Raw genomic sequence first — 15,931 nt, 5'->3', positions numbered from 1 at the left:
TTAACCAGTTATCAGAATGTGCGTGCAAATCCGTTAAGTTGGAAAAACGAGAAACATCTTTGTCTACCGTTATGGATGTTCCAGCTGTTTACGTCCTGTATTCTTTACATTCTTTCTGCTTTACTATCGCCTGTGTATACTGTTTTGCGGCAAAAGAAACGCAGCCTTGCAAAATTTCCATTTGTTGCCTTAATTTTGGACGCCAGTGTGTATTTCCACCATTTACAGAAAACAAACATTTAATGAAAACAAATTTCTTTCATATTATTTTGAGAAGGTTTCTATGATGTAAATATATGAAGCTTTTGATTCAGTAACGACAGTCCCTTTTAATTAATTACTCTGAAATGTAGTTTTATATTGTCAAATTCTAACAACAATATTTTGGTCTAAAATTATCCTATGGTTGCAAACTTATCTGACAACAAAGCTTGTTTCTAGCCATTCTACCATGGTGAAAAGGCTCACTGAGTCAGAAAAAACTTTAGCGGCCAAGGTATCGTTTACCTGCACCCAAAGTTCCAGTTTCAAAAAGAGTTATTGGTGTCAAACTGCACATTGAAATTAACACCTCACAGAAATCTCCACTGATGTTTAGAATAGAAATAATGGAAAAACAAAATCACGATACACCATATGTTGTTTTGTCTGCGAAATAGAAAGACTGAAGCCTACATTCAGAACCTTCAACGATGTGAAACACTGACTAAAAGATCTGTCTGAATGACTAGCTTGAGAATTATAAATAGATCCCTGTAATCTTACTCAAACTGCTAAAATCTAAGTTCGCACAAAATGTACCAGCTTACAAACGTTGCCTGGTACAGTGTGACACACGCTGCTCCGACGCTGCACATGAACTGCGCCATGGCCACTGGACTCATCACCTGCTGCAGGAACTGCACGAACCTGCGCAGAAAAAGAGGAGGCAACACTACTCAAAAACCACTCGTGAACTGTTCTTACATAAACAGGGCTTTAATGGTTTGTAGCTCAAGTGTACCCGATGAGAAATAGCAAAAATTTTAAATATTTTCGTGTGTTAATACTGATTTTTCTGCAGAATACTGGAAACATCGATGTATCTACGTAACTAGATAACGAAGAAATATTTACCAATATTAGCAATTTTGACAATAAAACAAGTATTAACACAGAGATAGATTCTTCCCTAAAGTAATTGCAACCAGACGCTGTTAATAGCGCTATTGAATAATATTTAGTAAAAACAATAGTCGCTTTACTTGTTTCGGACCGATAGAACTACCTCAGAAAGTAAGATACAACATAGTGGTGTCTGTGTAATTCCAAATTACGGTGCAAAGTTCCTTCAGACATGCATGCATTCAAATCAAATGGCTCTGAGCACTATGGAACTTAACGTCTGAGGTCATCAGTCCCCTAGAACTTAGAACTACTTATACCTAACTAACCTAAGGACATCACACACATTCATGCCCGAGGCAGGATTCGAACCTACGACCGTAGCAGTCGCGCGGTTCCAGACTCTAGCGCCTAGAACCGCTCGGCCACCTCGGCCGGCACAGATTATTGGGAAAGGCGTTCACCATTATCCAGCAACTAACCGCTCTGGAGAAGTGCGCTGCATAGTTGGTCGAAACGTAGGCATTTAAGTGTTTTGGTGATTTATAATGATCTGGTCTAATACCCAAAATTATTTTATTCAAAATGACCACACAACCCAAGTTCTGGCCCGCCGTGTTTACGTAAAGAATTAACAACTTGAAAAACTACAAGTCCTTGCATAAAACCCAAGGCAGAAATCCAGCCAGAATCGAACGACAAACATATTCCAAATTTAAACGTCCTGGTGGTTTAAAACTGTGTATCGGGCCGAGACTGGAACTCGGGACCCTAGCCTTTCGCGGGTAAGTGCTCTACCAGCTTAACTTCCCAAGCACGACTCACGCCCCGCCCTCATAGCTTTACTTCCGCTAGTATGTCGTCTCATACCTTCTAAACTTCACAGAAGCTCACCTGGGAACCAAGCAGAGCTAGCACTCTTGAAAGACAGGATATTGCGGAGACATGGCATGGTAGAGTTCTTTCCAGCGAATGGAAAAGATCACGAGTTCGGGTCTCGGACCGACAGACAGTTTTAATCTGCCAGGAAGTTCCATATCAGCGCACACTCCGCTGCAGAGTGAAAATCTCATTCTGGAAATAGTCCAAATTCACAATATTGCTCACCAACAAGAGGACAGCTGCCTGTTAAGGTGCAAATACGTAGACTGAATACGAGACTGTCGTAATTCCACTGTGGGGCAGCCTTATCCCGCTCCAGAGACCACGGGGTTACGTAGCGTAACGTAATGCGGCGAAGGAGAACGTTTCCCCCTCCCGTTGCGGTGTGCTCACTGTCTGCTGGTCCTCTGTGGCGCCGCTGGTTATAAGAGCGCGTAGATAGTATCGGTATTTCAAGCCATTGTGGACAGTATGGCGGAGGATGTTACTCTACAGCACAAGGCTATATAACTAATCTAACTTGTTTATTCTAAATGCACGCAGCAATGTACTAAAACAATGTAAGTACCTTTCTCTTTGGAACAGAGAACAGGATTTTTGTTTTCAACAAATAGCATTATTAGCAGCGTCTGGGTACTGTTTTATTTCTTGGTAATAATTAAGTTAATATACTACGTAGCCATGGTATCACCAAGTCCGTTCTGCTTCAGTGTGTTGTGTGAGACCGTTTTACAGTAAATAGCACTGACTCTAACCGCTGCTGAAATTCGACTAAAATACGAGAAGTATCCAAAAACTAACGGGAATTTCAGCTTTATTTGTTCGTTGAAGGAATTAATTACTTCGACTACATCAGCGTTACCCCTTCAGAAAATCCCATCAGGTATTATACTCTTTTCCAGTCTTTTACCAACGGCTGAAACACTTCTCGAACTCGATGTTTGCGAGAGCCCTCAGCCGTCTGAGCGATACTTCTTCAATATCACCGGTGCTTCTAAAATGACGGCCCTTTAAGTTTTCTTTAATCTTGCGAACAGAAAAATGTCATATGGAGCTATGTCTGATACATGCGATGTTGGGTCATCATTACAGTACTATTTTTAGCCAAAAATTCGCAAACGAGACTTGAAGTGTGCTCAGGTAAATTATAGTAACGTAAAAGTCATGAATTGTTTCCTCACAAATATGGACACTTTCTTCAGATTTTTTCACGTAAACGGCTTTGAACTTGTAAGTAGTACTTTCTGTCGATCGTTCGACCTTGTGGCAAGAAGGCACGGTGAAGTATCCAGTTAAAACGACGGAATACAGTGGCGTAACACATTTGAGCGTACCTGACTGGCCTGTTTTAGTCTCGGAGATCCAGAATGCACCCGCTGGGACGATTGAGCCTTAGTTTAGATATCATATCCGCAATCCCGCTTTTCAACCCTGCTATGACACATTTCAGTAGCTTCCTTGGGCTTCGTCTAGCGATTCATGAGCAGCTTGCGCTCGCCGCTGTTTTTTCCGAAATTCAACGATACTCGAACGTTTCATGCTCAGAACTTCCCAAACAATATCATGGAATGACTCAGTTGATATGCGAAAAGCATCAGCGATTTCTCTGATTGAGATTCGGTGGTCGTTCATAGTCATATTTTTCACGTTTTTTTGGACTTCAACGCTCGATGATGTGCTGGGGTGTCCAGGGTGTTAATTCTCTTCCACTTCTTCGAAGTGTTTATACGACTCGTAAACAGTTGTTTTACTCATAGCACACTTGCCACATCATTATTTTAGATTTCTAAACTTCCGATGCAGTTTTTTCGGGCCCTATAAAAAAAGTTAATACAAATTCTCTGACACATTTGTACACGACACAAACAATCTTCCATACCATTAAAGTAAATGTAACTTCTTTGACAGCTGATGTTGTTGTTGTGGTCTTCAGTCCAGAGACTGGTTTGATGCAGCTCTCCATGCTACTCTATCCTGTGCAAGCTTCTTCATCTCCCAGTACCTACTGCAACCTACATCCTTCTGAACCTGTTAAGTGTACTCATCTCTTGGTCTCCCCCTGTGAATTTTACCCTCCACGCTCCCCTCAAATACTAAATTGGTGATCCCTTGATGCCTTAGAATATGTCCAACCAACGGATCCCTTCTTCTAGTCAAGTTGTGCCACAAATTTCTCTTCTCTCCAATTCTATTCAATACCCTCTCATTAGTTATGTGATCTACCCATCTAATCTTCAGCATTCTTCTGTAGCACCACTTTTCGAAAGCTTGTATTCTCTTCTTGTCAAGCTGATAACTGACAGAATATCTGAAATGGTTAACACTTTACAGATATCCTCACACACATTTAAAAACATAACAACTAAAAAAAAAAACAAAAAAACACGCTAATTGGAGTAGTGCGACACGCCAAAGAACAAAACTTCTCGTTACCTTTTGAGCACTCGCGTACCCTACCATCTATACAGATTAGAGTCGTGGAGTTCTTGACTAGATTTAAGATGAAAATTTATTAATTCAAATAGACTCATATGTACTGTTAAACTTACTTGAGAATTTCCTGATGCGTCGTGATGCAGTTTCGAAGCTCCGTGTACATCTCGTCAGACATTGGTTTCCTCTCACACGTGCCACAGTCCTCTGCTCTACAACTGTAGAGCCGCCCAAATTCGTTGTCGTTTTCCTGTCCTCCGCCCAGTTTCGACAGACGAACATTGAGAATCTGCAGCTGGGCGGCCACGTGAACCATGCTCGTCACGAAGAACATGTCCTGCCCGATACTGATGAAGCACCAGTAGAAAATCGAGTGGCACTGCACGAAATAGATGACAACGTATAGAACGAAATCGTAACAGTCAACTCCGTGGAGGGTGAAGAAAGGCAGGAGCCTCTTTTCCGAACCGGTGGCCCAGGAGATGACGGGTATCATGTACCAGCCGAACGCCAGAAGGTTGAGGTATGCGATGGGCCAGAAGGTGAGTCGCAGTGTCTTGCGGTGGGCGCCGGTGAAGACGGCCATGAGGCTGGGGGTGCTCTCGCAGTGCGGCCGCTGAATCCTGATGACGTCACGCAGCGCCGCGACGAGCCGGCAGTAGGCGGGCACGTGCGTCGAGAGGTGCGCCAGCTTGAGCACGCCGCCGACCAGAGTCATGGCGTTCATGAGCGCCTGCGTGATCTCGTGCATGTCGCCGCGCGCCGAGTACATGAGCTGCAGCGCCATGGCGATGCTGGCCACCTGGCTGAGGTAGACGGAGGCGACGTGCAGCGGGAACAGCCGGCCGAGCCCGCGCGGCGACGACGGCGGCCACACGCCCGCCAGCTGCAGCAGCCGCACGTTGCTGCGCAGCACGTCGTCCGGAGACACGTCCGGCCGCTTACGCCCTCTTGCTGACATCCGCTCCGGTGGACCCAGTTCTGTCAACTGATATTAGTTTACATATCAGCTCGCGCTATTCGTCCACAAGACTCAGAGGGTCATAGACACGGGTTCCCCGGTAGATGCCGTGTTTCTTGACTTCCGCAAGGCGTTCGATACAGTTCCCCACAGTCGTTTAATGAACAAAGTAAAAGCATATGGTGTATCAGACCAATTGTGTGATTGGATTGAAGAGTTCGTAGATAACAGAACGCAGCATGTCATTCTCAATGGAGAGAAGTCTTCCGAAGTAAGAGTGATTTCAGGTGTGCCGCAGGGGAGTGTTGTAGGACCGTTGCTATTCACAATACACATAAATGACCTTGTGGATGACATCGGAAGTTCACTGAGGCTTTATGCGGATGATGCTGTGGTATATCGAGAGGTTGTAACAATGGAAAATTGTACTGAAATGCAGGAGGATCTGCAGCGAATTGACGCATGGTGCAGGGAATGGCAATTGAATCTCAATGTAGACAAATGTAATGTGCTGCGAATACATAGAAAGATAGATCCCTTATCATTTAGCTACAATATAGCAGGTCAGCAACTGGAAGCAGTTAATTTCATAAATTATCTGGGATTAGGCATTAGGAGTGATTTAAAATGGAATGATCACATAAAGTTGATCAACGGTAAAGCAGATGCCAGACTGAGATTCATTGAAAGAATCCTAAGGAAATGCAATCCGAAAACAAAGGAAGTAGGTTACAGTGCACTTGTTCGCCCACTGCTTTAATACTGCTCACCAGTGTGGGTTCGGTACCAGATAGGGTTGATAGAAGAGATAGAGAAGATCCAATGGAGAGCAGCGCGCTTCATTACAGGATCATTTAGTAATCGCGAAAGCGTTATGGAGATGATAGATAAACTCCAGTGGAAGACTCTGCAGGAGAGACGCTCATTAGCTCGGTACGGGCTTTTGTTAAAGTTTCGAGAACATACCTTCACCGGAGAGTCAAGCAGTATATTGCTCCCTCCTACGTATATCTCGCGAAGAGACCATGAGGAGAAAATCAGAGAGATTAGAGCCCATACAGGAGCATACCGACAATCCTTCTTTCCACGAACAATACGAGACTGGAATAGAAGGGAGAACCGATAGAGGTACTCAAGGTACCCTCCGCCACACACCGTCAGGTGGCTTGCGGAGTATGGGTGTAGATGAAGATGTAGATCATAGCAGTTCATTCCAAGAGAGGCTTAAACATGGTGTTGTCGTGGGCCCGTTACTTTTCTCACTGTACACTGTTACAAAATGATACTGAGAAACTTCGAGGGGTCGCCTTGAGGGACAAATTCAGGATAGGAACCTCGGTCTGGAAACGTCGTCCAACGACACGATAGAGGCGCCTATTGCTAGGACACCACTTCCACAACGATGTGAGTTCGTAAGCGGAACGTCTTGCAGTGTAGTTTGTTATTCGGTGACCGCGACTGATTGCCTCGATGGACAGAGGAGAAGATGGAGTAGCTACTGCATAGCCAAGCCTTATCTCCTATGAATGCAATGCTTTGATGCGTCGGTGGATGACGCTTCTAATAATACCACCACTTGCAAAGTAGGTTAGAAATCAGATTAATAATGTTGCTCACGCAGCATATGTTCGCTTCATCGGGCAACAACAAAGTTATTGACTGTGGATGGTATCGTCAGAATGAAAATATTGAAGTCACTGTAAAAAAGTCATTAATTTTGGCACTTATCTTGAATGGATTCCCACGTAGATTTCGTCGAAGTTGTTATGGCTTATCTTGTTGCTTCTAGGGTGATTCCACTTTGACTGCTAGAAGGTCCAGATCTGTATTTTAGCAATATTTTAAGACCTAACAAATACGTTTTTCAGGAAATTCTTAATGATCAAACAATCCCAGATCAGAACAGTGGTATGGTAGAAATAATTTTTGACTTGGTTTTCACGATCCACATTTTTGTTAAACTTCTTGTAAATTCACATATACTTCTTCTTAATTGTCACATCATCAAGAAAACAGTTTTGTACCAATATTCATATATTTAATTTTCACTTTAACCAAACACAAGACTTGACTGTTCTTTTACAAAGCGAAATAACAACTTAACTTCTGCAAAGTGAAACAAAGACTGCTCTTTGCGCATTCGCGCCAAAACGGTTACAAGTAAGTCAAAGATTATGACAGTCTCACAGAAATGAAAACACACAAGAACCATATCACTGTAATATATCGGTACCTCGGAGTACCTATACATTAATAAAACCAAATGTGAATATTGTCACAAAAATATGTCTGTTACTTCGCAGAAAAGTAGTACGATATTACTGGTATCGAGAACTGGGGTTGGAGTGCCGTAATGGTCACGTAAATAAAGAACCATTACACGCTTTCGGATGCGGGTTTCCATCTGTAGTTTATTTTTCTCATGGAACCCTCTAAAATATGCTTTTCGTTATAAAGGACATAAATAAATTACGGACGGAAAACCGCGTCCGAAACCGTCCTCTACCATGGCAACAGAATATCACATTCATAGGAAACAAGGCCTGTCTATATGGCACCTAGCTACATCTTCTCCATGGCGATCGTGGCAATCAGTGGTGATCACTGAATAACAAACAACATTGAGAGACGTTCTGCCTACAGTCCGTCAACGTAATAAGTCACGTTTGTTGCCGATGGGGTGGCCTAGTCGCAGACGCCAGTGCCCGTAATTCCGACGCTCTGTAGTGTCGTTGGATGACGTTTCCATAAAAAGGTTCCTACACTCAGATTTTTCCTCTTGCAGTTTGAAGGTATAGTTTGTATGTTAATGATGTGTCAACTGTTCCCTCCCATTCCCAATATCATCTACACACCGACGCTCATCAGTTATATCTAAGTGCAAGTCCAACAAACCTGCGCCCAGCCATACAGCATGAAAATGCTGATTTATTGCCCTATCGTAATGGATATAGAATATAGATTGGAAACTTAACCCAACTAAAACCTAAACAATGTTATTCCCTCGCAAAAGAGTCATTACCACTGCATTGAAAGAATCTCTTTCACACATAATCCTAAAAGGCACAAAATTACTTTCTCTTCTTCATCAAAGATCTTGGGGATAATTGTGGACTGCCCCTTACACTCGATTGCACACAGAATTGTAGTCACTACAGAAATGTAAGGAAGTATATCGTTTCGAATTTAAAATGAAGCTTGACTGTAGTGGTGCTATTCTCCAAGGACTTTTGCATGAGAGCTCATATGGGCGAGAATTGGCAATGCATGCTTGTGTACGATACACACGTGATGTACGTTACTTCGGCCACAACACTCCTGCTTATGAACAGTTATCATGGCTATGTGCCGATAAGTGTGGAGACTATTACAATCTATGTCTGCTCTATCGTCTTCAAATTCATTTCACTCCCTCTTATCTCCAACTGTTACACTATAATCTCAACGCCGGCCGAAGTGGCCGAGCGGTTCTAGGCGCTACAGTCTGGAACAGCGCAACCGCTACGGTCGCAGGTTCGAATCCTGCCTCGGGCGTGGATGTGTGTGATGTCCTTAGGTTAGTTAGGTTTAAGTAGTTCTAAGTTCTAGGGGACTGATGACGTCAGAAGTTAAGTCCCATAGTGCTCAGAGCCATTTGAACCATATAATCTCATCAGCACAGCAGAAATATTTGTTCTGAACAAAGTAAAATTCTCTCCGTGTTGTCACATAACTCTGTCATATTCTATAATTCATTTTCTGTAGCAGGAACCTGACTTTGGAATAATCTTCCTCAAAATATGAGAGAAATTAAATTCCTTCCAAATTCCTAAAGGCAGCTAATGTCCCACCTCCTATCATAATCGCCATTTCTTCGATATTACTTGCTTGCAGCTTACTGTCGTCATTGATACCCCCTTCGCCACACCATCTCCCTCCTGCATATCTCCTGAGTTCTTTATTTAAATTCTGTTCTTTGCCAACAGCCACTGTTACTTTCATTTCAATCTTCTCTTTCTTTATCCCTTCCTCTTCCGATAATATTAAACATGGTTTCAAATGTGCTAAACTAATTTATATCATTCTTACTTCCCTTTCCTCTTATTATTATTATTATTATTATTACTGTTAGTGTTGTTGTTGTTTCTATGAATGTTTTTGTAATATCACTGGTATGTGTTTCCTGGAACAGAAGTGAGAGAGGACCTCAAGCCTCTAATCTGGTCAGGCCAAATGAGCAATAAATAAATAAAATAAAGTCACTGTTAGGTGAAGAGTTTGTTAGATTACATGATGATCTAATACTAATAGGTGGGGGTAAGATAGTGTTTAAGCTTTAAATGAAGAAGTAATGAAACCATACACATACAACAAATATAATAGTGTCTGCTCTGAATATGTATCGAGTGATCTTAGCATACTGTGCGTGACACAAGAATTGAACTAGCATTGTTTTGTGACGTGTCTACCACCTTTTGTTTAAGTTTTGTGCTATGAGCTAGACTGTAAAATTGCATATATTAATTTAATGGTAACAGCAAGAATGGAAAATGATACATGTCAAAGGCCAAAAAGTACAACAAGGAAGTGTTTCCTATTTATTTGTTTTTATACACAATCACAAGATAAACTAATTTTAGCTGACATACGTTACCTTGTTTATGTTTGTAACCACGTTTGTAAGCGGTGGATAAATCATATATACTAACCATCATAAAAAGAACAGCTCCCAGCAGGACAAGGCCAATTGTGATCATTGATTGCAGGCAGGTAGATGGTACCATACATTCGAAACGATTACTTTTTCAGCTACAATGGACCAACACTTATTGCAGCACACAGCCACAAATCGAACGTGTTAATGCGGCGTCCGGGCTTCATAGTTCAGAATGCAAGAGTTCGAAAGTCGTGGCATGGAATTTTACAGGTTTCAGATGTAGTCCTATGATACACCTTTCCATTCTGACTATGCCTAAGGATGTAGTTCTGACAGACTGGTGAGTAGAGGTGGAGTCGTGATGACACATTCCCTGACACCTCACACATGGTTGAGTGAGGAGAGATACGGCGATGCTGCAGGCTATAGTGGAGTATCTACAGCCACAAGTGACACTTCGGAGGTGGCAGTGGTTTTATTTATTTATTTATTTATTGTTCCGTGGGACCAAATTAAGGAGAATTCTCCATGATCATGGAACGAGTCAATACATGAAATTATAACACGATAGTAGAAACAGATAAAATGAATTACGAGAAACGCATTCAGGCGACAATTCGTAAGTTTAAATAAAGAAAATCAACAATGTAACACTGGAATTTGCTTAATTTTTCAGCTCTTCCAGGAGCTCCTGGACAGAAGAGAAGGAGTGAGCCATGAGGAAACTCTTCAGTTCAGACTTAAAAACGTTTGGGCTACTGCTAAGATTTTTTATTCTTGTGGTAGCTTATTGAAAATGGATGCAGCAGAATAGTGCGCTCCTTTCTGCACAAGAGTCAAGGACGTGCATTCCAAATGCAGATTTGATTTTTGCCTAGTATTAACTGAGTGAAAGCTGCTAACTCTTGGGAATAAGCTAATACTGCTAACAACAAACGACATTAAAGAAAATATATACGTATTAAAAAACTAGAAACCCGCCTCGATTGCGAAAAAAGCACCTAGTGTTAACCAAGGTTTCGGTGTAGATAACTACACCTTCTTCAGAACAATGAAACCGACAAGTGCCTAAGAAGACCTTTGTCAATGATTAAAAGAACACCATAGCTATATATTTATAAACGAAAGAAGGAAAACACAAACAGTACATATGTACAAAGACAAAGCTATACTTAACTTAATGGTGCACGCTCCACCTCACACCGACCTATAGTCCTACAGGCCGGTGTGAGGTGGAGCGTGCACCATTAAGTTAAGTAGTGGCTTTGACTTTGTACGTATGTACTGTTTGTGTTTTCCTTCTTTCATTTATAAATGTATAGCTATGGTGTTCTTTTAATCATTGACAAAGGTCTTCTTAGGCACTTGTCGGTTTCATTGTTCCGAAGAAGGTGTAGTTATCTACACCGAAACCTTGGTTAACACTAGGTGCTTTTTTCGCAATCGAGGCGGGTTTCTAGTTTTTTAATATATTAACCAACGATTCCTGACGGGATGCGATGTTGAAGGTTCGAAAATATATACTGCGAGGGCAATGCCAGAATTCCCAGACTATTGAATAGGGGTCGACAAGAGGTTCTCGAACCTACACCACATATAGCTCGAACAGCCCGTTTTTGAGCCAAAAAAACCCTTTTTGAATCTGAAGAATTACCCCAAAAAATAATACCATATGACATAAGCATATGAAAATATGCGAAGTAGACTACTTTTCGTGTTGAACTGTCACTTATTCCAGATACTGTTCTAATGGTAAATAAAGCAGCATTTAGTTTCTGAACAAGATCCTGAACATGGGCTTTCCACAACAGCTTACTATCTATCCAAACGCCTAGGAACTTGAACTGTTCCGTCTCGCTTATAATATGCCCATTCTATCTCATCAAAATATCAGCTCTTGTTGAACTGTGAGTTAGAAACTGCAAAAACTGAGCCTTACTGTGATTTATCATCAAATTATTTTCCACAAGCCACGAACTTATTTCATGAACTACATTATTTGAAAATGTTTCAATATTACACACAAGATCCTTCACTACCAAGCTGGTGTCATCAGCAAACAGAAATATTTTTGAATCACCTGTAATACTAGGAGGCTTATCATTTATATAAATAAGAAACAGCAGTGGCCCCTGCACCGACCCTTGGGGAACGCCCCACTTAACAGTGCCCCATTGAGACTGAACATCACTACCACTCTCAATATTGCGGAGAATTACCTTCTGCTTTCTGTTCTTAAAGTAAGAGGCGAACCAATTGTAAGCTACTCCCCTTACTCCATAAAGGTCCAACTTCTGCAGTAATATTTTGTGGTCAACACAGTCAAAAGCCTTCATTAAATCAAAGAAAATACCTAGCGTTCTCAACCTTTTATTTAATCCGTCCTAAACCTCACAGAGAAAAGAGAATATATCATTTTCAGTTGTTAAACCATTTCTAAAATCAAATGGTACATTTGACAGCAAATTATGTGAATTTAAATGCTCCAGTAACCTTGTATATACAACTTTCTCGATAACTGTAGCAAACACCGATGGCATAGAAATAGGTCTATAATTGTCAACATTGTCCCTGTCTCCCTTTTTATAAAGTGGCTTTACGACCGAGTACTTTAATCGGTCAGGAAACCGACCACTCCTAAAGGAAAAGTTACAGATATGGCTAAGTACTGGGCTAACATACATAGAACAATACTTCAGCATTCTACTAGATACCCCGTCATATCCATGAGAGTTCTTGGTCTTTAGTGATTTAATTATTAATTCAATCTCCGTTTTGTCAGTATCATGGAGGAGCATTTATTGTGAGGAAGAATGTTGTCCTGTTGAAATGAGATGTGGGAGTTAGCATTCATGAACAGCCACTGGTTGCAGGATACCTTCCATTTACTATGCAGCTGTCGTGGAACCCATAAAGAACACTAAGAGAGAGCTGGCACCATATTATATCATTCCACATACCATCATACAATGGTGTAAGGGAGTCTGATGGGAGACATGCTTCCCATGGTGCTCTCCATTTTGCCTTCAAGGCAGAAGCGCTAATCATTACTAAAGGTAACCCCCTGCCAATCAACTGGAACCCATGTCAGTCACCACTGACACCAGGCGAGTCAGGAACGATGTTTCAGGGGTGAGAGGTGCAGGCATCAAAATGGTCGGCATGTGGTTTCAGGCAACCACTGGCCAATGGTGCTAGTATTTATGGGATGTGACATAAAAGGCATGACAGCAAGCTGACTTGCCCCTATCGTTGCTGTTGAATCTGTGCACATATGGTGGACAATGCATCAGTCCTGCCTCATTGTAGTGCATGTCGGATATACAGGTCCTACATGTCGTGTTTGTGTGCCTTCCTCAATCCATTTTCACTAGCAAGAGGCTATGGTGGTGTCTGCATATCATTGGAAAATGCAGTACGACAATAGGACCATCCAGGCTCCTACAGCCTCACGATGCAGCTCCTCTCAAACTCGACCAGCTGAGCAATCCATTGACAGATATGTCACCTTAGCTTATTGCATGTTCAGGTGATGCTTTAGTGACCGTCCCCAGTAACAGGTACAGTCATTTGGGGCCCTATTACATCAACTGATGGGCGTCACATTATGGCATCACACATTCTCCCCAAGAGTGCTGCTAGCAGTTCAAATTTAATCATTGAAATAGCTGATAGTGCGCATAATACTCAGCTAGTTTGCAGTGGATCAGCTGGGTCCTTCTGGGTGCAGCTATTTTTATATCGAATAGTTTCCAGTGAACATGCATCTTTAAGTGTTTGTGAGGTAACTTTGAATGTATGAGCCGCCACTTGAGACAACACAAGTAGGTACCACCAGCAGTGGCGGTTTTTTTTTTTTTTTTTTTTTTTTCAAATGGAACCCCTGGAAGACAAGCATAGCTCAAGCTACAGGTGGTGACATTGCAAGATGCAGTTGACTCCCACCACAGTGCTGCACATGAGTTGGCAAGCAACAGTGTAGCCAGTACAATTCAAAAGTATCTGAGTTTTGTGTTAATTAACGTTACAATCAAAAGCAGCTGAATGATCGGAATGTGATTTATACTGGCACTATGTTCAAAACTATTCAAACGATTTATTTGAAGGTTTAATAATGCTCCAATATTTTTCATGATCAACAATTATACCGTAGACTTGGGTTAATATATGATGCTTGACAAAATAATTCTTTGGAAAGTAACGAACAGCTCACGATTGTTGCCTGTACATTTGACTTGGCTTGATGTAAAATGCCATGCATCCTGATTCCTTTGTGTAGACACGCCGGTATAAGCAAGTTTGATCTCGCTGACTGGATCCCCAAGTTTTATCTTGCTAACATTGACAAGTATGGGCACAGATACATTTTTGTCAGGTTGACGAAATATGACATGCTTGGTGACTAGCTGACTAAGTTAAAAAAATAGATATTGAATCGAGGCAATGAATCATAACAGGTCACTGAATTGGTTGTTGTTGTCCTCTATCCATGTGTCAACAAGACATTTTGTGCACACAAATGCAGCTTCAAAATGTAAGTATGAAGTATGTTACAACAAATAGTCTTGATTTTTGCTTATCTTTTTTCGTATTTTTTAGTCTTGCAGACAAAAATATGTCCAGTGGGAAGTCATATACCAGAGCGAGAGGAACTTACTGATGTTTTTGCGTTGTGTGATACAAATGAGTAAAATTTTAATAATTTCTGCTATTTTTGACAAGTGCTAATGATGAATTGATAAGCAATTTGGAGAAGAATATTTTAACTTGAATGCAGTTGACTTCGATTAGTACCATGTTTATGTAATATTTATAACGGCTTTGCTAACATTCATTTAGTCTTTTATACTGGTGACGTTATCTCTTCGTATCAACATTCTTATGAGCATTAGTGTTTGACTGTAAAGTGTCAGATTTCTAGTCCTCCTATTAAACTGAATTGTACAACATATAAAAGAGGTAATGTGATGAAAATAAAAGATCAACATTAATTATTATAATTTAATTTATTTTTACGCATTACAATCAGTTACGTCGTAGTGACCGCACGCTAGGGTATTAACTTTATCTTCCAGTACTTTCCAGTACTTTATCTTCCAGTACTTACATCTAAAGTTTTGCAAAATAGTGTATAATATTTAGCTGGCCTTAATATCAGTTTCGGAGGCGAGGGGATGATTTTGTATGATGAATTTAGACACGGGAATAACATTTTTACGTTAGTAATTCTGTCAACAAGAGCTCTAAGTTGGATGGGCAGTAGTGTGCCTGTGTGTTTTGTAATGCCATAAAACGTATTTTTACGCATTTGTATGAGTTAAATGCCTGCTACAGCTACGTTCATATGGCGTTAACAAATTCAGATAGTTTTGAACAGGGTGGGCTGTGCACATTGATTAACAATAAAATATTGTGCTGTCATTGGCTGTTTCATTTTAATGAATACTGGAAAAAATTACCGCCAGCGCCGTTTTGCTTTTTTAAGCATGTTGATTGGCTATTTCATTTTTGACTAATGCTAAAAAAAATTCCGGCTATCGCCATTTTGTATTTTTTCAGCTGTGATTAGATGTTTCATTTTTAATGAAAGCTTAAATATTTTTAAAAAAACTTCCAGATGAAATACAGAGATAGAACGTTGCTGCCACGATATTTCCGTGCAGAGTCTCCTGGACCTTTCCTGTGAAACTGGTGAAAATTCGCTGAACTGCCCTGTTAAACACCCCGTGGTGTGCTCGGTTGTCACAGGGCACGCACAGCTTTCAACGCATATGCTTCCGCTGCCTGATAGAGAACTGCAGCACGTGCCATCCATGGTGATAGCTTGTAACATCGAAATGAAATCGTAAGATCACAGAACGACGTCTGTTACCCAGAGCACTAAGTTTTTATGTCAGAGGATTTCATGATTAACC

At 41.2% G+C, this 15,931-nt stretch overlaps 1 protein-coding gene across 1 annotated transcript in view; it reads right to left on the bottom strand.

The window, feature by feature from the left end:
* Positions 1-5,380, bottom strand: part of LOC124622954 (odorant receptor 7a-like) — an 84,755-nt gene extending 79,375 nt beyond the window's left edge. The window contains exons 1-2 of the mRNA XM_047148745.1: positions 4,536-5,380; positions 810-909 (exon numbers count right to left, since the gene is read on the bottom strand). Coding sequence (XP_047004701.1) covers positions 810-909; positions 4,536-5,380 — 945 coding nt within the window. The remainder of the gene's footprint in view (positions 1-809; positions 910-4,535) is intronic.
* Between the last annotated feature and the right edge of the window lie 10,551 nt (positions 5,381-15,931).

This window comes from Schistocerca americana, chromosome 7 (genome assembly GCF_021461395.2).
Source record: "Schistocerca americana isolate TAMUIC-IGC-003095 chromosome 7, iqSchAmer2.1, whole genome shotgun sequence".
In the NCBI taxonomy this organism is placed as follows: Eukaryota; Metazoa; Arthropoda; class Insecta; order Orthoptera; family Acrididae; genus Schistocerca; species Schistocerca americana.
The sequence above is the reverse complement of the archived record's forward strand: the minus strand, read 5'-3'. Positions and strand labels throughout refer to the sequence as shown.